The sequence below is a fragment of the Streptopelia decaocto genome, assembly GCF_964273445.1.
Source record: "Streptopelia decaocto genome assembly, chromosome: 20".
Taxonomy (NCBI): domain Eukaryota; kingdom Metazoa; phylum Chordata; class Aves; order Columbiformes; family Columbidae; genus Streptopelia; species Streptopelia decaocto.
The window spans coordinates 5,977,814-5,999,916 of record NC_138675.1 but is presented as its reverse complement, the minus strand read 5'-3'; the positions used below and the strand labels follow the sequence as shown (position 1 = coordinate 5,999,916).

At 45.2% G+C, this 22,103-nt stretch overlaps 2 protein-coding genes across 2 annotated transcripts; both read left to right on the top strand.

Moving 5' to 3' along the window:
- Nucleotides 1-23: 23 nt before the first annotated feature.
- On the top strand, nt 24-3,330 carry FNDC10 (fibronectin type III domain containing 10). The gene has a single exon (XM_082069758.1). The coding sequence runs from the start codon at nt 494-496 to the stop codon at nt 1,157-1,159; it is 666 nt and encodes a 221-aa protein (XP_081925884.1). The 5' UTR covers nt 24-493; the 3' UTR covers nt 1,160-3,330.
- Nucleotides 3,331-6,500: 3,170 nt separating this feature from the next.
- Nucleotides 6,501-20,336, top strand: SSU72 (SSU72 homolog, RNA polymerase II CTD phosphatase). Its single transcript, XM_082069723.1, has 5 exons — nt 6,501-6,669; nt 11,199-11,342; nt 17,035-17,174; nt 18,923-19,041; nt 19,732-20,336. Exons 1-5 carry the CDS (start codon nt 6,590-6,592, stop codon nt 19,831-19,833), a joined length of 585 nt encoding a protein of 194 aa, XP_081925849.1. The 5' UTR covers nt 6,501-6,589; the 3' UTR covers nt 19,834-20,336.
- The last annotated feature ends 1,767 nt before the right edge of the window (nt 20,337-22,103 follow it).

The following is a 22,103-nucleotide window of genomic DNA, read 5'->3' as shown; positions in this document are numbered from 1 at the left end:
TTGGGCACGTTTCTGGGGTTTTAAACCAAGTAACATGATAATTGTTCTACTTTACAAGTTGAATATAAACAAATGCTTGTGTCTACTACAAAAACTAGAACCGCACACTGTGTAAAACCTTATCCAAACACAAAGAAACCCCACTTTTTGTGTGGAATGAAATCTGCAGCTCAGAAAAGGCAGGAGTTAAAGCATTTTGTTTCATTTTAACTGTTCAAAGCATCCTCAAACGAGGTTGAGGACGCGGCTGCCCCCGCAGCGCAGGCACGGGGGGGTATGGGCCGCCCGCTGCTGCGTGGCCGCGGGTTCGCGTCCTGCGTGCGGCTGCCCAGCGCGGCGGGTGCTCCGCAGCCCAGCGAGAGTTAACGGCGGAGCCGCCTCTCCATTGGCGGCCGGCGGAGCGGCTGCGGTGCCCGCGTTTATAACCGCCGGCCGGGACGCCGCAGCCCCTCCGCCGGCACCGCGGGCTCGGCTCCATGCCGCGGCGGCCGGCATGCCCAGCCTGCTGCCGCCCTTCCTCGCCCTGCTCTGCTTCGGGCCGCCGGCGCCCGCCCTGAGGGCTCCGCGCCGGGTCGAGCCGGGGCCCGAGGCGGCGGAGGAGCCGTGGTGCCCGTACAAGGTGGCGGCGGCGGAGGGCGCGGCGAACGGGCGGCTCTGCTTCCGCACGCCGGCCCGCGGCTTCCAGTGCGCGGCCCGCTCCTGCCGCGCCCACCGCTCCCCGGGCGGCGCGTTCGTGGCCAACGTCCTGCGCAACGGCAGCGTGCTGCTGCAGTGGGGGCTGCTGCACTGGGGGCCGCCGCGCCCCTCCGCCGGCCTCCGCGGCTTCGCGCTCAACTGCTCCTGGGACGGCACCTACACGCGTTTCCCCTGCGACAGCGTGGAGCTGGGCGCCGCCTGTCGCGACTACCTGCTGCCCGAGGCGCACGGCAGCGTCCGCTACCGCCTGTGCCTGCAGCCGCGCTACGCGCCGCCGCGCCCCGCGCCGCCCGCGCAGTGCGTGGAGTTCCGCGTGGAACCGGCCGCCATGCGGGACATCGTCGTCGCCATGACGGCCGTGGGGGGCTCCATCTGCGTCATGCTCGTCTTCATCTGCCTCCTGGTCGCCTACATCACCGAGAACCTCATGAGCCCGGCCCTGGCCGCTCCGCGCCGCGCTTAAGCTCCCGCGCTGCCCGGGCGGGGAGGATGCTCCGGCCGCCGGCCCGGGATGCAGCGGCTGCCGGTTCTACCGGTTCTCTCGCCAAACCGCTTCTCGCAGCACCCGGCACCGTCCTTCCGGCTCTTTCAGGGGAGAGGTTGATCTCTTTTTCAGGTTTTCCAAACTGTTCTGGCAGCGGTTCGGCCTTGTTTGAAGCGTTGGGTGTCCTGGGTTTGCTTTTCCCAAACTTCCCAGGATTTTTTATTCTTTTTCTCAGTATTTGGAGCTCTGCCTCCTAGGGTGGCTTTTCAGCGGGAGCCATACGTGGTTACTGATCTCATGGGATCTCTAGCGGATTAAAAGTAAATAACGGCAAAGGTCCACAAGTGCCAGAAAAATGTCTGTTTTTAAAAGCAAGTGACAGATCTTACAGAGGCCTGTTTGAGAAGACTCTCCAGAACACCTGTATTTTAAGCCTATGCCTAAATCCTCTTGCTCTTAGACAATGCTTGAATTTTTTCCTGGGGGGAAACATTGTTTAAAGTCTATGAGAACGGACCAGTGGAACTGCAAGACCTGTAGCTAAGCGTATGTTGATCCAAAGCCCACCTAAATCTTGTGACTTAAGTGGGTTTTGTATCGTGCCTTATGCCGTTTACAGATTCCTGGACCCACGCTGGCCACTGTCCAAAACAACAGGGGTTTCCTGGTCCGCTCGAGTGACCATCAGCATCCTATGCCGGTTAAACTTGCTTTTTTCTCCCTTTAGAACTGTCTTATCGGTAGTTTCCACAAAGAGCAATGCTATAGGGACGAACTTAGTTTGAGAATTCCCTTTTGTTGTGCAAGTATGAACTGATCCTTAATTAAAAAATAAGTACGATGTAAATGAGCACCACCACTGCCCTCTGAAGTCCCATCCTTTAGGAATGCTGTGTGCAGCTACACAAAGGGAAATGCATCTTAAACACAGTTCACTAATGTTGTAGCCGAGTGTTTTGAGCATAGGAACACTCCTCGTAACTGCTCACTCTATGCTGTAGTAAGTCAGGTTTTAGCCATATTCTAGTATTAATTCTATTGTGCCTTAGTGCTGCGAATTTGTTCCATTTATATTGGTGTATCTGTCCTGTAGTCCTCATAGACAACTGTATCTTCCCTGGTGTTTTTGTCTCTGAACTAGTGGTTGTTGCTTTGTTTGTTCAGTTGGTTTTTTAAACAAACTTAGGTTGATCCTTACTTGAACTTTAGTATAGACACAAAATAGAGTCAGTTACCACCTGAGAGGTATTTACGTAGTGAGCTAGTTCTTATTTAGTGTTGTTTGTAGGTAGTTGACTGCTGTAACAGAAAAATCACTTTCTCTCACTTAAACTGAGCACCTAAAGCAAAAGTAGGGGAACAGCTCTTCCGCAAAGGGGCATCGTTATTAAAATATGGCAGTGTCATTTGTGAGCTGTTTGTGTAAATGTTTATCACTGATGAATGACCCGGATATTTTTCTTTGTAGAAGTAGTTTGTGAAGTATAAACTTGTTAGTAGAGGGTAAATATAGAAAGCATATTGAATCCTTAATAAAATAGAGTATTTGTACCAATCATAATCCCTTCAGTTATTTGAGAGCGGCTGAGAAACCGAAGGTGTGTATTTCATCAGGCAGAAATACCTTTTATTCTTGCTGTGTTTCCTTTCTCACGTGCAGCTGACTCGAAATGTAAGTGTTCTCTTTGATCAGCTCGCCTATGTACCCGATTTCAGCGGCCTGACCATATCTAGCACCGCAGCAACAGAAGGATGGTGTCATTCTTTGCTACCGAAGGACAATGTCATAATTTTTCTTGTTTTTAAATCCCTAAGGAGATTGACCGCTTGAAGAAAACGCCACCAGTTCTTAAGAACAGTACGACTAATTGTACCTAGTGGTTTAGTTCAGTGAATTTAAATGCAGAGGAAATTTGGGTCAAAGGTGTTTTCAAGGTTTCCCGTCAGTGTTTCCTGTAGCCCGTTGTGCACAGGACTGTTGGAGTGGCGCTGATTCTGTACATCTCTGTCAGCTTCTGTCAACCAGTGTTACCGTTTTGTTCTTCATCTCGTCGTGAATCACCAGATGTGAAAATTAAATGTATAAATAATGAGCCCTGTACCACTTTGGCATTGACCTTAATAAATTAAGAGAATAATGAAATTAAAATGTCACAAATATTTAATGGTTCAAGGTCTTGTTTGACTCAAAGTGAGCAAATCTGCCCAGCGACTGGTCATAATGATATTAATGGGAAAATGAAAAGAGATGTATTGAAAGGGTTGGGCTTATCAAGCAGGAGGTCACAGCACCTGATGCGAGGAGCTCGTGATTTACACGTCCAACAGGAGGGAAAGAGGCACAATACTCAGGTCACTTCAGCCTTTCAGGTGTAGGAAGCCAGCTGTGAAATTTTGTATGAAAACTCACTGAGCCAAAACGATTAATTCTGGTAGCCAAGTGTCTTTGCTTTTGAATATAAATGATCCCTGTTTGACCTTTGAATGAGCTGCCCTGAGCTCCTAAATCCATCTTTGTCTACCAGTTGAAGCAATTTTGTGTGCAGCCAGCACTGTTCATTGCAGTAACGCTGATGTAAGTCTGAGGAAACAGAGCACCCAATTTAATTTACAGTTTTGTATGTGACGATCTTCAATAAGACACCTCTGTGGGCATTGATGGGATAGAGCGACCTGCTCAAGCAGCACCTCGGAGATACTCTAGAGATGTTATTGGTAGTCATCTCACATCTTCGTGCCTCTGTCTCTCTGGATTGCATTGCAACAGCGTGCTGGGCTGAGAGCAAAATATGTAGAACAAAAATGTCAGTCCCAATGGAGGAAAATCTGTAGTTCTCTAAAGGACTATTCTCATCAGTTTGACTCCCGCAAGCCGTTGTGAGACTGCACAGTTAAAGAAACATTTATGCACTATTTGCAGCAATTCCCAAAACATGCAGAGCACCTTGTGGAGTTATAATCAATCCTGGCCTGTCCAGGCAGCAATAAAGAAGAGGCAGGAAGCTGATTTATAACTTCCAAGAAGCTGGCTGTCGTGTACCTAATGCTTCGGGAAAAAATGGAAATAGCTTCTAAGGCAACTGTACATTCTATTACTAGACAAGTACCTGGGAATTAACCATATGGTACATGGTCCTGTGTTTATCTGGTCATTTCCAGGACAAATACCGAGCCATACCCATTTCTGCAGGATTAAAATAAAGAGTGATATGCTTGTTAACAAGCTTTTTAAATTATTTTCCTTGCCCTGCTCTAAATGTGAGGAAAATAATTGCTTAAATGTAAGCAGCTCAAGCTCAGCCTGACCCCAGCTTTGAATCTTCTGGAGGCAACAGTGTGTACCACAGGCAAAGAATCTCTCTTAATTCCATTAGGACATTTTTTGCAGAAGATAAAAGGGAAGGCTGCTTGGCTTTATTTGGAGGTGCAAGTGAAAGCTGGTATTTTGCTTCCATGGAGACCTGGAGCTGTAGTCTTACAAGACAGCAAACTGCTCTATTTCACCAGTACATTCCAAACAAAAAAAAGAGGCGAGGAAGACTGGGCTGGAAGGAGGAAAAGTGGCAGATAACAGTAAACTGTGTCACATTCCTGTTAAAGGCTTAGGAATTATAGCAGCGATGCTTTAAGCACAAGCAAAGGCCTGTGAGTTCTGGGACTGATGTGTAATTATTGTGGGTCTCTGTGTCCCAGATTTCTGCTCTATTGAAATGAGAGTTTTCCTGGGATCAACGCAGCAGGAGGTGGTTATTTTGGTTCTTGCTTTTGGAATGTATATGTCCTAAATTCTTTTGCCCTCAGTAATCTCACATTTGCAAGCTCTGTGTTTGGAGTTTTTCATTCCAGCATACGGTAATATTAGAGGTATATCTGGAGCTTTCGTCTTTGGAGCAAGGTTTCTGCAATTGAGCTTATAAAATACTAGTGGGCCTCTTAAGGAAAAGCTCATTTGTAAGTGTGCTACCAGATATTATTTTCTTATAAAGATTTTTCTCATTTTTTGTCGAAAAAACAGGGATTTTTCAAATTTTTCCATATTCCCCCCATTTTTTCCTTTTCTCTGACCTTTCCTCCATGGCCCAGCTCAGGGGACACTCTGCAATATCTGGCTGCCACCTAGTGCTGAGAAATAAAACCAGCCAGAAGGCTGCTTTGTAGGAGAAAAAATGATGTTTTGAACCACATTCTCCTGAAAACAAATAGTGGAGTACGTGGCTTCCATTGCCTGTCAAATTATAAGGGTGTCAAGTGTGGAAATAGAAGATGGGAAGAAGATGGGAAGACCCAAGACCCTACATTGTAAATTTGGAGTAATTTCTTTCTGGCTGTTGGAAAATTGCCTGTATATTAAATACTATAGAGCTGTCTGTCAGCTAAGGGGATGTGAAGCTGTGGGTTATTAGAATGTCTCGCCTGTTGTGATCACAGCAAATTATTACATTTCTGTGTCTCTGTTTGGCACAGGTAGACGAAACCTAAGAGCACATGGGTATGTGTACACGTGCCTGAGACTCTTCATAACTATTATTACTAAATAGAGAAGCTGCTGTTGCCTCTGCTGGGATCTTTGAGCTGTTATATTCACCTCTGGTTATTTTGATTCTTGCTTTTGGAATATATATGTTGATATAAAGATGATTAAGGGAGTACAAAGATGCTGAAGGGAGTGGAGCATCTCCCGTGTGAGGAAAGGCTGAGGGAGCTGGGGCTCTGGAGCTGGACAAGAGGAGACTGAGGGGGGACTCATTCATGTTTACAGATATCTAAAGGGTGAGTGCCATGAGGATGGAGCCAGGCTCTTCTCGGTGACAACCAGTGACAGGACAAGGGGTAATGGGTTCAAACAGGAACACAAGAGGTTCCACTTAAATGTGAGAAGAAACTTCTTCATGGTGAGGGTGGCAGAGCCTGGCCCAGGCTGCCCAGGGGGTTGTGGAGTCTCCTTCTGTGCAGACATTCCAACCCGCCTGGACACCTTCCTGTGTAACCTCATCTGGGTGTTCCTGCTCCATGGGGGGATTGCACTGGGTGAGCTTTCCAGGGCCCTTCAACCCCTGACATTCTGGGATTACAGCAGCGATGCTTGAAGCGCGACTTCCACAGGGAAGGTCAGGCCGCTCCGCTCTGGGACCGGCCCCTCCTCAGGCCGCAGCCCGGGCGGAGGGGCCGGGGGGGCCGCGGGGTCGCTCCCTCGCTTCCCGGCCGCTCTCAGCTCCGTGTCCGCCCCGCCCCGCCCCTGTCCCCGCGGTGGGCGGTGGCCCCCGCCCCCGAGCCCGCCCCGCGGTTGCCGAGGCCCGGCTGACACGTCCCGGCCCCGCCCGCCGCCGGGCGCCGCCGCCATTTTGTGCGGGGCCGAGCGGGTCCGGGAGCGCGGGGAGGGAGCTGGGCCGTGCCCTGCCCTGCGCCGCCATGCCGTCCTCGCCGCTCCGCGTGGCCGTGGTGTGCTCCAGCAACCAGAACCGCAGCATGGAGGCGCACAACATCCTCAGGTAACCGGGGCCTGCCCGGCCCGGCCCGACCCGACCCCCGCCGGGCTCCGCCGCTGCGGCCTAGGCCTTGCGCCGCCCCTCCGGACCGCAGCAGGGCCGCCCTTCCTCGGCCTGCCCGGGAGCCGGGCTCCGGGGGGCTGCCAGGGCAGCGGGGCCGTTCTCGGAGCGACCCCCGGCCCTGGGGGCTTCGTCCCGCTCCCGGCCCGCCGCCTCCGGCCTCTCCGCGGGCCGGGGCCGCCGGCGCTGACGGGGCCTGTGGATCAAAACACGAGCTGGCGGATTCAACAGGCACCGAACAGCCCGCGGGCCTCGGCATCTCAACACTTAAATGCCTTTTAAAAACTATATATATATATATTTTTACCCTTTAATGCTTCTGAAGTCTGGAGCTGCAGCGTGCACTGAAAGGGAACCTTTCCCCGTTGCGGGAAAACCGGACGGAGTGTTCGATTCAGAACGTTAAAAAATGTCTGAGGAATTGTTGAGGGTTCATCTCTTTAGCGCTGCGTTTTCCGCTGGGCCGGGTTCCCAGGGGAGATGGGAGCCCGGGGTGGGCAGGAGGGCCCTGGGCTGCCCCACATCGTGTTCCTGAGCCTTCCCTGTGCGCTGCAGGAGCATCCTAAGGGCTCTTTGTTGTTGTTACGCGAAATACCCTTCACGTTGAAAGGTACACGGTGCTAGCACCATAATCCAGACAGCCGTGTGTACATTGTGTGCCGCACTTAAATAAAAACAGCCTTGAAAGGAATAAATAACAAGCATCTGGTCAGGCAGCCATCTTCCCGTGAGCAGGATGATGCTTCGCTGCTTAAACTTGGCTTGGAACGTTACCCGGGGCAGTTCTGGGAAAACATCCTGTTACCAGGAGCTGGTTGAGGGGCAGAACCTTATTTTTCTGTCGTTTTTCTGCTAATGATGCTGGAACCGAGTTTTAATGGCAACCTGAGCGCTACGGACGCGGTTAAATTCACTTCAGATGTTCAGGCGTTTGCTTCCTCTGGTTTTGCAGAAGAGTTGAATCACTTCCGGTGTGGCTGATGTTCTTCTGGCAGGAAAATGTTTTTTTGGAAGCCTTTTCTCCCTTAAGATTTTAATTAAAAAATAACAAAGCATAGGTACTTGGCAAATGTTTATTTTCAGCAGCATCCTATGTAATTATAGCAAGAATTGCAAAAATGGCCAATTCTTCAGTTTGAAAAAGATCAGTAAGGCAAGCTGTGATTTTACTTTCCACATATTAGGCCTACGTAGTGTCTACTAAAACTTGAACTTAATTGTATGCTACTTCCTTTTAAAGCAAAAATGATCTTGCAGACATCTGAATTTTCACTTCTGATGCACTTTTAGAACAGATGTAGCCCTCTACGTGTAACATCTAGGTGAAAAGTTCTGTTTGCCTGGTAGGCTTTTGTTGGAAGTACTTGTAGCCCCTCGCTTCTTGCTTTCATCTTTCCTCTTAGTAGTTTATCCTTTTTAATGCATGAAATTATGAAGTGGTTTAAACAGGATTGATTTAACATCTTAGTGTACTTTTCTTTTATAAAACCCTGGTGTGCTCTCTTTTAGAGAATTGTGATACATACTTTGCACCCTTGGGGGCTGGTAGTGGTGTTTGTTTGGCTTGTTTTTCTTTCTGTAAACGTAACACACCAGATAATGAGTGTGTTTTTTGGGGGATACTTAGAAACTTCCTGTCCTTTTAAATTGCAGTGGTCCGTTCCAGAATGGTTTGCAATGAGTCTCACTTGTCATCTTGAATTTCTCATTCCACCTTACTGTACTTGATATCTCTGTGCTGCCACTTGTGCTCTGGAAAAGAGATGATGCATTTCATCTTTTTCATGTTTGAAGAATCGATCTACCAGTTTCTGGTGTTATCTTTGTTCTGTACAGTTTCTATTTGCTTTGTACTGTGCTTGCATATTTTCCAGCTAACCAGGTTTTAAACATTTTGTTCTAGTCTTTCAACAGAAGTCAGACTGAAGGTCTTTCGAAGTTTGTGAATAGAATAGTTACCATCATCATAGGGGTACGTTAAGACATGAAAGCAAAGGGGAAAGAGGAAAAGCAATAAGGACTGTAGAGAAGGGCGTGATCCTTCCTTAAAAGCTGCCAAACTGGATGTCTGTCTGCAGCCAGTCCCTAGGTCATCATCTTACTCATCCTACGTTTCTTGCTCTTACAAATATAGTTGGCCTATAGGTATTTTTTTTCCCATAGAGTATGCAGGTTTAGGCTCTGGCTCTCCTTCAGACATAGGAACATAGAAGAGGAAGGTGGGAGGGTAACACTGTTCTTATTACCAAACTTTATTATGCGGCAACTTTGACTTTTCCATTTGGGTATATTTATTTGGTATGGCCTTTAAAATGAAGTTATTGTTTCAGACTCTCCCAGTGAATAGGAGGTGCGCTGGTAACTCCATATGTTCAGGCTCTTGCAGTATAGATCTCCTGTCTTGGTTTCCTGAGTTCAGGGACTCTGTTACTACTGATAATGAAAACTTGTAGGATACTGATACACGCTTAAGCTACATAAATGTTCCTTTGGTTTAGGAGATTGTTAAGAAATTGGTGTGAATGAGATCTCTTAGTGGCAGTAAACATTTAAATATTGAAACCCTAGTAACTGAAACTTAAATTTCACATTGATGTTATGATTTGTAGCTGCAGTGTCCAGTTGCATGGATTTCTTGTTTAGTAATACTTATTGGCCACTGTAAGAAGAGGAGCTGTACTGTTAAAGTATTTTTTACTTTACTGTAAGGTTTTAATGTAATAACCATGTCTGAGATCCCCAAATAACAAAGAGAAGAAAGGTGAGGATAAGCATTTCATGTCTCCATCTGCATGGATTTACATTATTTCTCCTCCCAGTGCCCTAAAGCGAGTGGCAACAGCTCTGTCGCGTGGTAGTGCAGTCCCATGTTTATCTTGGCTTTCGCATCGCGGCAGTTGTGTCCCCGATGAGAAGCAATATTTGCAGTGAGCTCTGAGATTCTTTGGAGGGAAGTACAGTGACTGTTGCCAGGTTCTTCAGTCAAAGAAAGGTCTGTAAACTCACAGGCATGTGATTAGTGCACATGACCTCATTATAATGAGCTTTAGACTTTACCTGAGGTGAACATACCTGCTGAAAACGAGACCTGTGCACTGGCCTATATTTGCACTTGCTGTATTGATAGTTTAGGTAGGTTGGTCTGAATAGTATGAACAGCAACAGCTTCCTCAAATTTCATAACGCTTACAGGTCTGTTAACATTTAAGCTTCACATCTTCAGAAATCAGTGCTAGGATAGTATTTTAATATATCTTACCCTTTACTCTTTATGGTAAAGTTGGATCTCATTATTTTCCACCTTCTGGGTAGTTTTTCCAGGCCAAGAAAAAATACTAGATGTACATAGTTTTGTAGAAAACGTTCATTGTTAAAAGGCTCTGCCACATTACAACACTTGATGACTCATTGAACTAGATCTGTCCAGCTGCTTAACAAAAGCAGGCTCTGTTCTGTAATGAGAGTGCAGGCGTTCTGCCCTCTCCCCTGCCCCAAGTGTTGCAAGAAATGTGTTGAAACATTTTCCGAATATTTCATAGTCATACACCTGGTGCATAAATAGCATAAAAACTGTACCCGGGCGACTCGGAGTGTCAAAGCATGAAATTCCTTGTGAGGCACAAATTTTTGGTGTGTGGCACTTCAAATGAAGATTTCTGGTTTGCTTTGTCCGTCAGACCACCAGAGAACAATCTCTTTTTGGTCCTGTTATTCAACAAATACATTGAAATGTTTCTTAGTATTATTGAAGGATTTGTTGAGGTTCAAGTAGGTTAATCAGAAGGAACATTCTGGCATTACCCCTGAAGACAAGCAGGTTCCTGCCTCTTTTTTTTATAATTGTAATTATTAAACAAGTAGTTGTTCATGAGAATGGAATGACGCTATCCCTGGCTTCTTACCCAAGAGTTTTAGGTCCCAACCAGCAAGTGCCCCACTTCTGTAAAGGTAATTACACAGTATGAGAAAAGTGCCAGGCCCACAAATGTCTGTACTAGGCTAATTAAATTATACTAGAGGTAGTTTTGGCAACATCGTGAGGGGAATAACATAGTTAGTCCAACAACTTTAGCAAGAATACATAAGTGTTGATGAGTTGACATTGTTACTTGCTTGCTTGTATCAAGACAAAACCATCTTTGCCTATACTGTATCATCCAAGAGGGAAGATAGAACACATGCTTATTGCAAATCCAAGATGCCTGAAAGCACAAAAATATCCAAAATGCTATGTACCATAATTCTAAGAAAATTTCATATAAAGTGTAGTCTCTCCTTTAGAAATGATGTGTGAGCTTTGATTGTAGCTGCAAGGAAATGCACATGTTGGGTAGGCTTGGAAATGTAGTTGATAAGAGTTGCCCAAGTCTTTGGTTGTGATTCAGCTGATTGCTAAGAGGTGTTTTTAAAATGCACTGTGTATTCATCCAGTCTAATTGCCCTTTTTCCCCCTGTTCCCTCTTGTCTTTCAGCAAACGAGGATTCAGTGTCCGATCCTTTGGAACAGGGACTCATGTGAAACTGCCAGGACCAGCACCGGACAAGCCGAATGTTTATGATTTCAAAACAACATATGATCAGATGTACAATGATCTGCTTAGGAAAGACAAAGAACTGTATCCCTGTGGCATGGCCTTTTAAAAAAATCCAATATGGTTCATCCTTGCAAGGTGTAATTCATTATTTGGCATCATGCATTAGGAATATATAGTTGCTTTACTGGCGATCTTAAAATGTTTTAGGCTTATAGGAGGTTTTTTTTTTTTACAATGGGCCTCCAGTGCTCCCTTGTAAATCGCTATTGAGTTACAATGCACGCATTCAGAATGCTCTTTTGTAGTATGTGAACACGTTTTGCTCTTGAATGAAAGCACATTCATACTATCACAGATTATCACATTACCTCCACTGCACTGTGGAGCATATTTTCTCAGTGCAAAGACTGTCCTGATCACGGATATGTGAAGAGCGACCACCTCGACATTAATGTTGTATTTAGCTCAAACGGACAGGTAAGGTTTATGGTATACTTTCTCTGGGAAAGAGGATACCTTTCATTAAAGAGCTCAGCCTTCTCACTGAGAATTTCTTGCTACCTGATTTGCTCTGTGCACCGAAAAAAAAAAATCCTGTAGCATATTGTAAATCACAGAATTGTAGAATCGTTTAAGTTGGAAAAGACCTTAAGATCATCGAGTCCAACTGCAAAAGAACGGACATAGGAGAGCCCAGTGACATATTTAATCCTGGAGAGCAGAGGTGATCAGGGTTGTGTACACTGCTTAAAAATATGACCCATGTCAAACTCCATGATTTTAGAGCAGGTAGGTTTTGAGGGTAAAGACTTATACAGTAACCAAAACCCGACCTACGCTTGTCAGAGTTGTGGAGTATTTTTTTATGAAGCAGGGTCGGGGGGCTCTCGGGTTTGTTGGGTGAGCGTTACTTCATAGAGGTGATGGACAATCCAGCGTTACCTGCTGAAGGGTGGGACGGCTGCTCATCTGACAGGCTTGGAGTGTGATTGGCATGGGAAAACAGAAGGTGTGGTTCTTCCTCTGATTGAGCTGGCTGTTCTGTTCCCCAGCCTTGCTTTCATCAGCTAAGCAGAGATGGCTGTCATCTGTAGCCTTTCCATGTGGTTTGAAATAGGATATCTGGGTGACAACTGTCTGCTTGTTCCCATATTCCCCTGATGCGACAGGTGAAGTTTGCTTGGCATTCAATGCTGCTGCACCTGGGAGCGCTGTCCTTCCTCCAGCCGTGTGTGCTCGGGGAAATTGTGTCTGTAAGGGACGTGGAGTGTTCTCTGGCCAGCCGGGTGAATGACCGCTGCTTCAGAGAGCAGTAGCCTCACACAGAAATGCATGTCTGCAGGGCTGGACATCAAGCAGAACAAGGTTAAAAATGTATTAGACTGAAAAGATCCACTGAAACTCCCTCGTGGAAAGGAGGGAGAACTATCGAACCCCACTCTGTGGAGACTAAAAGCACCCTCATTGTGGTTAATTAGTGAAATACAGAGCACAAGCTCATGTGCCTCAAAGACATGTTGAATTTCAGAAGGACGAGAATAGGGGATTAGTGGGGCCGAGCATGCAGATTCAGCTTCTGTGCCCATGAAGAGGAATAAATGCAGAGGATATAACTTTTTTACATCCGAGACGGGTTATATGTCACCCTCTTCCATTAAGCGTTTTGAAAACTCACTGGTGTGGAGCTTGCCCCATGTCCTCATAGTCTGGCATAAACCAGCTTTCAGCTGCTTAGGAGCATTTTGAACACTTCTAACAGGTAGAAATGAAAGGTTTTTTGGAAACTTTGGATGCATTTGGAAATGTGATCAATAACCCGCATCTCAATAGAAGGAAGATCAGAAAAACATGGAAGGTAAGAGAAATCTGAGTCAGATGGCCCTTGTTACCATTTTCCACTGGTCAAGTTCCTTGTGCTCTTAGAGTACCTAAGAGGGTGTGCAGGCATGTACTTCAGCATTGGCAGAATTATTTGGATCATGGTGTTTTGTGAAGGACAGCATATATCCTGTGTATTTCAAATCAATTGTTTTGGCACTTGGGGATCCAATGGTTTGACCAGTGTATTAAACAGAATTTAGCAGTGCAAATGAGAAGTCAGCATGGGAATGGCAGGAGAGGTGTGTGACAGTTTCTTTCTATCTCAGTAGAAACAAGCTGGCTGACCAGCTGTATTTATAAAATCCCGCTCAATAGAACAGTTGCTGGCGTGGAATCCTTCTTGGAAGGTTTTATTTGTGTCCGTGCAAGTATCTGAAGGCCTTCGTGTGGCAGACAGGGCGCGCTCAGCCCTGAGAAATTCATGCATGTGAGAGCTCTTTTCCAAAAGATTCTGTAATAAACTTCTGAAAGTCAGCAGAGGAAGGAATCTAGTATAGATACATACATTTAGATGCTTGCTCTTCCCAAGCGTGATGCTGCTGCTTTTTGGGATACTTAATTTTGCCTGATTTGATACAAGGTAGTGAAAGTAGTGTTAAAATCTGAAGTAGTATTAGTTACTGAAGTCTCAGTTTTCAGGGTGTGTGAACGAATTTCAGACTGTCTTTGTCCCGTATACGTCTAATTGGCACAGCATTCGGGAAAATCAAACAAACAAAGTGATTATAGTAGTATATTTTCAGGAGATGGTAAGTTGGGATGGGCTTGGGGCAGAGAAGGTGTTTTACGTTTGGTGCCCAGTGGCAGATTTGGAAATCTTCAGTACCTTTAGGATTTAGTGCAAGAATAGAGACCAAGTGTGAGAAGGGCTTATTGTGAGAAGTGTTTGCCCAAGGTACGCAGGTTGTGTGGAGGTAAACTTGGCAAAATTGGCTGTTAATCAGCCAGTGCATTAACCACATCGCTCTGTTTTTCAGTATCGTCTTCGTGGCGTTGTGCTCGGGACCATTTGCTGCAGAGCTCAGCCAGCGGGTTTCTTGCTCTGCACGCCGCTGTTTCAAAGTGGTCCTGCTGGCTTGATGAATACGTTTGCAGGTTTCCCAAATGCGTTAAATTCAATGGCTTAATTGATTTAAGTTTTGTAATACTTGCATTTTGCTTTATCTGAGTTACCCTATCCAGCCATGACTCTATTTAGTTGAAAATTACCTTTGCTTTCTACAGTACAAAGCAACGACAACAATGGAAACCACTTTGAAAACAGTTGTTGCAGATACTGTTTCTCCGAGACATTAAGTGACTAATATTGACACACACACAACTTACTGGTTTTAAATACATATATATCTTCATCAAGACATTATTATGGGGTATCCTTAAGTAAATGGAGAGAATGCAGAGTCAGTGACAACAGAAATAGCTGGGTATAGGTATCTCTGTAAGAGTGAGCAACAATACTGTGTCTATTGGAAAAACTCAACTTGAATCGCAGGATCTCCTTTTAATATTGAGTCTTCCTATTCCTGAGTTGCCGTGCATAAATTTTCATTATCTCGTGGATCTGTTTAGCATAGTTACTCCAATAAAGATGATATCTGAGTTGGACTCATGTAAAAATGTGATGGATTTACTCTACCCATAGTTTGCGGTAGCTGAAGGCCTCTTAGAGAAACATGGGCGTTTTGTTGGCTTGGTAGTGGTAAGGTGGCGGCCAGAAAACAGCACAGCATGGAAAGCCAGGTGAAAATTTGGTGAGAACCTGCTGGAAGAAGCAAGCAGGAATGCATGGGGTAGGGAGAGTGGTGGAAGGGAAGGAGAGCAGAGTCTGACTTGAGTGATTCCACATCTGGTCGTACAGTGGGAACCATTAATAAGCTGTAAGATCCTTGCATTCCCCCGAGCTCATGAGGAGGAAGAAGCTGGATTATGAATGTGCATTGAGAACAGTCGTGCACATCACATCCCCCTGCTTACTGAAAGGATGGGGTGCTGTGCAGATCCCCTCCCCCTGCTTGCTCAAAGGATGGGGTGCTGTGCAGATCCCATCCCCTGCTTGCTCAAAGGATGGGGTGCTGTGCAGATCACATCCCCCTGCTTGCTCAAAGGATGGGATGCTGCTTTTTTTTTCCAGGTGGAAAAAATTTCAGACAACCAAGTATGAAAGTGGCGTGAATCTCAACTGCTTCTTCCAATCTCCTTTTATAGGCAGATGGACCCTTGGAAAAAAAATAGCTCTAAGTTGGCAGCAGAAAGCTCGACTGTGTGAAGCAGCAAGTTTGCCTGTGTGGGTTTGGTGAATATGCGTAATTTGGGCTCCACGCTCAGTCAGGAAAGCTGGGGGACAGACGCCAGCAACATTTCATCCTAGAAAGGGAAAATAAAACCCCACCTTTGGGCTACAATGGGCGATTATTGAATTATATAGGGAGATCTTTCAGGAAAGAAGAGTGGAAAAAGGCTTGGGGGTGATTTGAAGGAAAATGCAGTATAAGTCAGTTGGCTGAGAGGGAATTGACAATGTATATTTGTGATAACACCTCATTCAGTTTGTGATTCAAAATTGGAATTTTCTGTAGTCAAGTAGCTAAAGCGAGATGATGCAGACATGTAAGAGAACTGAACGTGTTTTCCATGTAGAGTAGACTCTTACAGGTAAAAAAATGGGTTGAATTTTTAATGTAGCTTAAACACTTGAAAGACTGCAAAGCTTTGGAGGTCGTTTGCTTGAAAACCGCTCAAGAACACTTTGAAGCTCCTAGATGAGCAGGTGTGGGTCTGGCTGCAGAAAGGCAGACGGAAAGTTGTTGCTTTTTGGTACGGAAGATGAGGACTGTTCTCTGAAAATAATTAAGATACCTGCTAGGTGCGTATATGACCTTTTCAACAAGGAAATACGCCAAGGCGACCTCTTAACGTATTTGCTGCTAATGATGGAATATTTTTTTGGTGAGAATCCTGTTATCTGGAGAAAATATAGACTGTTATCCTTACTGCTAATTTAATTTAAAATATATACTTGTAAGGCCCAAAGTACTGCTGCTTCAAAGCAAGGGGGAGATGCTTCAGTTTGCAGACATTCTTAATTCAAACCTTTCCTGGTATTCCTCATTTACCCATCAAACTTTGGTTGTAGTCAAGTGAGCGGATGTATGTGTTGGTCAGTCCTGTGCGCTCCTAACGAAGCTGCGTGTCCCCGAAGGCTGAGAAGACGGCAGGATTACTGAATCCTGTCAGAAAGGGTGATACAGGGTGTAAATTTGAGCCTCGGGGTTACTGTAGCAGCATAAATATAGCTACCGAGCCGCAGAACAGATTCACACAGCGACTGAAGTTGTGACAGGCGTACAGGCAGTGTTGTTCTTCACTCCCATTTATATACCTGGGGATATTTTTAAGGTACGATGCTTCTGTGATTTATTTAATGTTCTTTGGAATTTCGGTGGCACAAACCCGAGGCCCGGCTGGGACGTGGTGCAGATGTGCGGTTGACGCTGGAAACGCCATATAATTGACTTTGAGGATGGAGGCCCCTGGAGTGAGGGACGGTGACTGGAGGGAATGTAGGACATTCTGCTCACGCAAAGCGCCAAGTCGGTGTGTTCTAAGCATTACGGATATAAAAATAGTTGCCCAAGAAAAGTCCTCCTGAGGAACTCGGCTCTTCTGAGGCCTTTTAAAGCTGTCTCTGCCATTGTACTCATGAAAACCAGGAATTGCATGGATGGGGGATCATGCTGCCACCTTAGGAACCTGTTTAGTGGTCACTAATCTTTGTATTTTCAGGCGGAAATCATCTCATTTTAAAGATAGTAATAATTTAACTTGTGCTGGTCATTTGCTCAAAAACCATGACTTTTCTTAAAGTAAAGGTACTTAACTCGAGCGACTTCAGATACACACAGAATGGGATTTTACACATGTTGGACAGAAATAAGAGAATCAAGCCACGACCAGAAAGATTCCAGAACTGCAAAGATGTTTTTGATTTGATCCTAACGTGTGAAGAGAGAGTCTATGATCAAGTAGTAGAAGGTAAGGACCTTGAACTGATAAATCAAGTTAACTTTGAGTGCCTTTTTTTTTTTTTTGCCTCGCACCTGAAGTCTTTCACAACTCTGGAAACTTCTCCATCTCCTCTGACTGTTGCTGCTGGAACACCAGCAAGAACAAGAGCTCCCAGTCCATTGCCATAGGCTTCATGTTCCAGAGAGGCGATAACTGAATACTTATTTCTAAAAGATGCTGGTGTTGGTAGCTACACAGAATGTGTGTGTATAGCAATTGAAGGGCTGACATAAGGACATAGCAAGCATTCGGAGAAACTCAGATACATGTTTGGTTTGAAAATGCTTGTGGGTATAGAAAACTAGCGAGTTATATGTGATGAGCATTTTTTCACCCTGGGTTGATAGCAAAACACAGTTTAAGCTGCCTTCCTCACAAGACTAACCTTGTCTATGGAAGCCTTCTGAGTCCTACCAAGCAGTTTATCCACACTAAATACCTCCTGTACGGGTGGCAAAACTGTTCTTGAGCATAGTTAACACTGTGGACATGCTACGGCTTTGCCCATAAATGAGTCAAAGTGAGAGATGCCAGAAGAATCTCAGTTGGGGATCGGGTTCTGCACGAACACAGCGCAGCAAGCGTGGTGTGAACCCCCTCAACAGAGCCCTGCTCCCCTGCAAGTGCTGGTACAGCTCTATGCGAGCTTTAAGGTGCTTCTTTTACATGGAAAAAGCAGCCAACAGAATTAGTATCATACACGTAATTTAAAAGGCCGTTGCGTTGCCTTTTGAGTCCCCAGTGGTCACGGCACGAGCAGCACAGAGCACGATACATTTGGGCTTCTGCAAGCGGAGCAGTTTGTGTTCTGAATGTTTGAGTGGAGCGTTTGAAATGTGTCGGTAAGTTCTGAGAGCAGCTGCCCTGGTGAATGGATCTGTCACAAGAAAGTGGCTTTCACTGGGATGTTTTAGATGAGTATCCTGAGGAAGGGAGGTGAAGAGCAACCACTTTCTAATTTTCCAGCTGTGCATCTCTTCCACCTTTGTGGTAATGCCTCTCATAGTTGATCAGTGCAAGGACAAAGGCTTGAGTGCCACCAAATGGCTTGAGAGAAAGCTGAAATTTTAAGATTGAGGCCTTGACAGGTTTGCCAAAATGAAGTTGCAGAATAGGGTTAGGAGAGAACAAGTTGTAGTTTAAAAACTGTACTAGGAAGGTTCTGTTAGAGAGGCATAACAATAATACATGGGTGGATTGGCAGGAAAAGGGTCTCTCAGTTCTCCCTGTTCACCTCTTGTTAATAAGCAGAACACATGAAAGCTGGAGTTTTCTGATGTGACCACCGGTACTTGGGGGAGTTCCCTTTGCAGTTTGGTTTTCAGAGTGCTGCAGGTACGGTGCTTGTTTAAAAAATGGGCAATTAAAACTCTCCAGGTGAGGAAGCCCAGAATCATTCTTGACTTTTGACAATCTCCATCTTGTCTCTAAAGACCAATAGGGTGAGGTGAGCAGGAACTTCTCCTGACCAGGGCAGATAGCCGTCTGACTCTTCTACAAAACTGAATTCTTTTGTTTCCAAAATCCATCTCTCATTTTTGAAATAAGAGGGACTATGTTTAGACCAATATTAAAGAATTTTCTGCCTTCTCCAAACTTGTTTTCAGAAGTGGAGAACGGCCGTGTATTTTTAAGAATCTTGTGAATACTCTGTATAAAATATCACACCGTTCCACACAAAGTTTTGCTGTTACGTGTGTTTTGTTTTCAACTAGATTTAAATTCCAGAGAACAGGAGACGTGTCAGCCCGTGCACGTGATCAACGTGGACATTCAGGATAACCACGAGGAGGCAACGCTGGGCGCTTTCCTCATCTGCGAGCTCTGCCAGTGTGTGAGTACAGGGGCTCTTGGACCCAGCACAAGGCTCGGCCTTTGCTTAGGACTCCTTAAAAGCGTTGCACAAGCTTAAAACCCACATCTAGACTTAAGTTTCCAAATTCTTGCGGTTATCTTTGGAGCTGTTGTGCAAACAGATGAAATGTGACGGAGTTCATGGTTTCCAAAGTGGACTCTGTGCATGCATCCAGAACCCAGGCGTTGGCAGCCATTGCACACACTCAAAATGCTGTTTGTGGCAAAAAACACTGTTCAAAAGCAGTTGTAATATTTGGGTTTAAACATCAGATTTGTGTTCTGGATCCCAATGTATTTGAAACACATCCAGTGTAGAGGTGTCTCTCAGTACTGTCCTGTAGTGTGGACAGTGGGGAAGAGCAAACTGGTACCTCTGTCATCCACAATCAGGGGCTCTGGAAGTAAAACTGAAATAAGCTGCACTTGAAACAGTTGACCTATCTGTCAGGGGTTTGTGTCCTTTCACAAACTGGGGAGTTCATCTCTTCCAGAGCGGCAACAGGCTTTTTACTCCAGCCTGAGTGATCTGTTCTGCTCTTAAATCCTTTCCAGATGCAAAAAGCCAAAGAGGGTTCAAGGTAGCTGTTGTGAAGCACTGAGTTATTACAGTTTCCTAAACCACATCATATCCTTGGAGCCTGGTTGCTTAGTGTTTTTTCTCTTACAGATACAGCACACGGAAGACATGGAAAACGAAATAGATGAGCTGTTACAGGAATTTGAAGAGAAAAGTGGAAGGACTTTTCTTCATACTGTCTGCTTTTATTAAAGCACATCTGTCTCTTAGGCCTTAATACAGATGAGGGAAGCATGTGTTTAAAGTTCTGATTATACTGTATTTTCCTGGAAAATGAGTATTGATTTTTTGTTTTGTTTTGTTTAAAAACTCCTTTTCAGTGTCTTTTTGTTCTGTTTCAGGTATTCTGTCACAGGTAGGCAGAGATACTGGTGGGGGTTGTACATATGAGATGATTAAAAGTATACACAAAGGCCACCTATTTAAAAATGAAAATCAAGATTTTCTTTAAATCCTACTTTAATTATTTGCAAGTAGGGTTCTAATTATTAAGAGAATGTTTCTTGAATATAAGTTTATAATGTATTTTTCCAGCTTACAAATTTATTTTGTTTCAGTTGTGCTTTTTTTTTATTATTATAATGTGACAGAATGGCTGAACTACGTGAGGATATGAATGGAACAATGAAAAACGAGTATCTGTATATTATTAGGTATAAAGTTGGAAGCATCCAATAAAAATGCAAAACCTGTAAGTTTGTCTGTTTTCCAAATAGAAGGTGAGGAAATGCGGCTGCTCTGAGATGGCGAACACGGCGTTTGGAGTGGGATATGGATGGTTGTTCATCCAGAGGCTCTTGGAGAGGTGGGGACAGCAAGAAAGTCTTGAGAGGAACCCAAAGACCCCAAGTGTGCCCCTTGTTTGGAGAGGCTGTGAGTTTGGGCAGCTCATAATGATCAAATGGCATCTGCCCCACACCTGAAAACTGCAAGTCTGTATCTGCCAGTATTCCTTTGCGGTTGTAAATGTCGAAGCCTGAGTCAGGCCCCCAAAGAAGCCCTGAACCTCTGCTCCCGGCTTCTGGGCTTGGATGTGGTTTCAACCGTCTTGTGGGAAAACTGAGACCTCTGCCAGCTCAATCTGTGTCCTGGACGGTGTCCAAATGGGTCATTGCATCACACTTGGGTCCCGGGAATGTTTAATATCCCTGAATTACCTGTGCTGCTTTTTCTTATCCGTTCAAAATACTTAAAGCAGAAACGTTGTGGAGAGTGAATGAATAGATGAGAAGCGTCAGGGGATGGGGAGTTCAAGCAGCAGCTGTGATGAGGTTTGCAGGTTGTTTCCTGATGGGCTCGTCCTGTCCCATGGAGCTTTGGAGCCGCGGGATTTGGAGGAATTCCTTCACCCCCTCCACTTCTGCTGTTTGCTGGCTGATCCCAGCGCTGGTTACCATGGGGATATTTACAGCCGAAGAAGAGGATGATTCTGCAAGGACTGAGCTGCTTTAGCTCATCTATTTTAAAAGGCATTTCAAGCAAGCACAGCATTGAGTATTTAGAGTAGAGTTTTCCTTCCCTGTGCGGTTTCAGCGCTGAAGTCTGCCCTGTGGAAAGGTGAAACCTGCAGAGTGTTTGAAAACGTTTTCTGCTTTCAACTTCATTCTTCTTAAGCAGAAATCTCTGTTGGCATTTTACAGCAAGGCAGTAAAAACGCAAACAGGATGTTTTAACCCGTGTTTTGTTGCCTGTGTGTAGATTTACCGAAGTCTCCTTATTACTACACAATGGTACTTTTCATGTGCGCAGTTGGCAGAGAGTTCTGGCCGCTGTGGCGCTGAGTGCGGATGAATTGGTAGAACTTCAGTTCACCAATCTCTTCACCTGAAATGAGAAGCCTTGGTCTAAAATGGCATAAACATAGTATAGCAGATGTTACTGAATTGTTCTTTCCATCGCAAACGTTCTATTCACAAGCAAAAGCAACAGTAGGAGCTGTGGTCTATTTATTTCCCAGTACGTGGCAGGAGGTTTGATGGGGTGAATGACTGACCTGGATGGACGGGCAAGTGTTTGCAATGATCTGTGGTTCACATCAAAGTTTTCCAGGTTTCTGTGAGCAAAACTTGTTCCTCAGCTCAAGCTGTTCTTACTCTGACATATAATCTCTCCTTTAACATACAGGTTAGTGAAAAACATGCATTTGTCTCCCTATGCTTCATTTGCTTTGAAATCCACAGTGAAGCTCAGTTTATACAGGAATTTTACGGGGTCATAGTCTTGAGAGATACATATATTTATACACAGGCGCATATATATATAGATATAAAATAAACTCTGACTAAACACAAGGTCAAAGTTATTTTCTATGCCAAAAAGAGATGTGGAGAGCAGCTGTGGTTTGGAGATGGGAGGTGTGTGCTCCCTTTGAGACGAGAGCAGAGCGGGGCAGCTCTTGCAAACGGGGCTTGTCATACAATGGTATTTCTAGCTGAGGTTCCCATACAGAGCTGTATGGATCC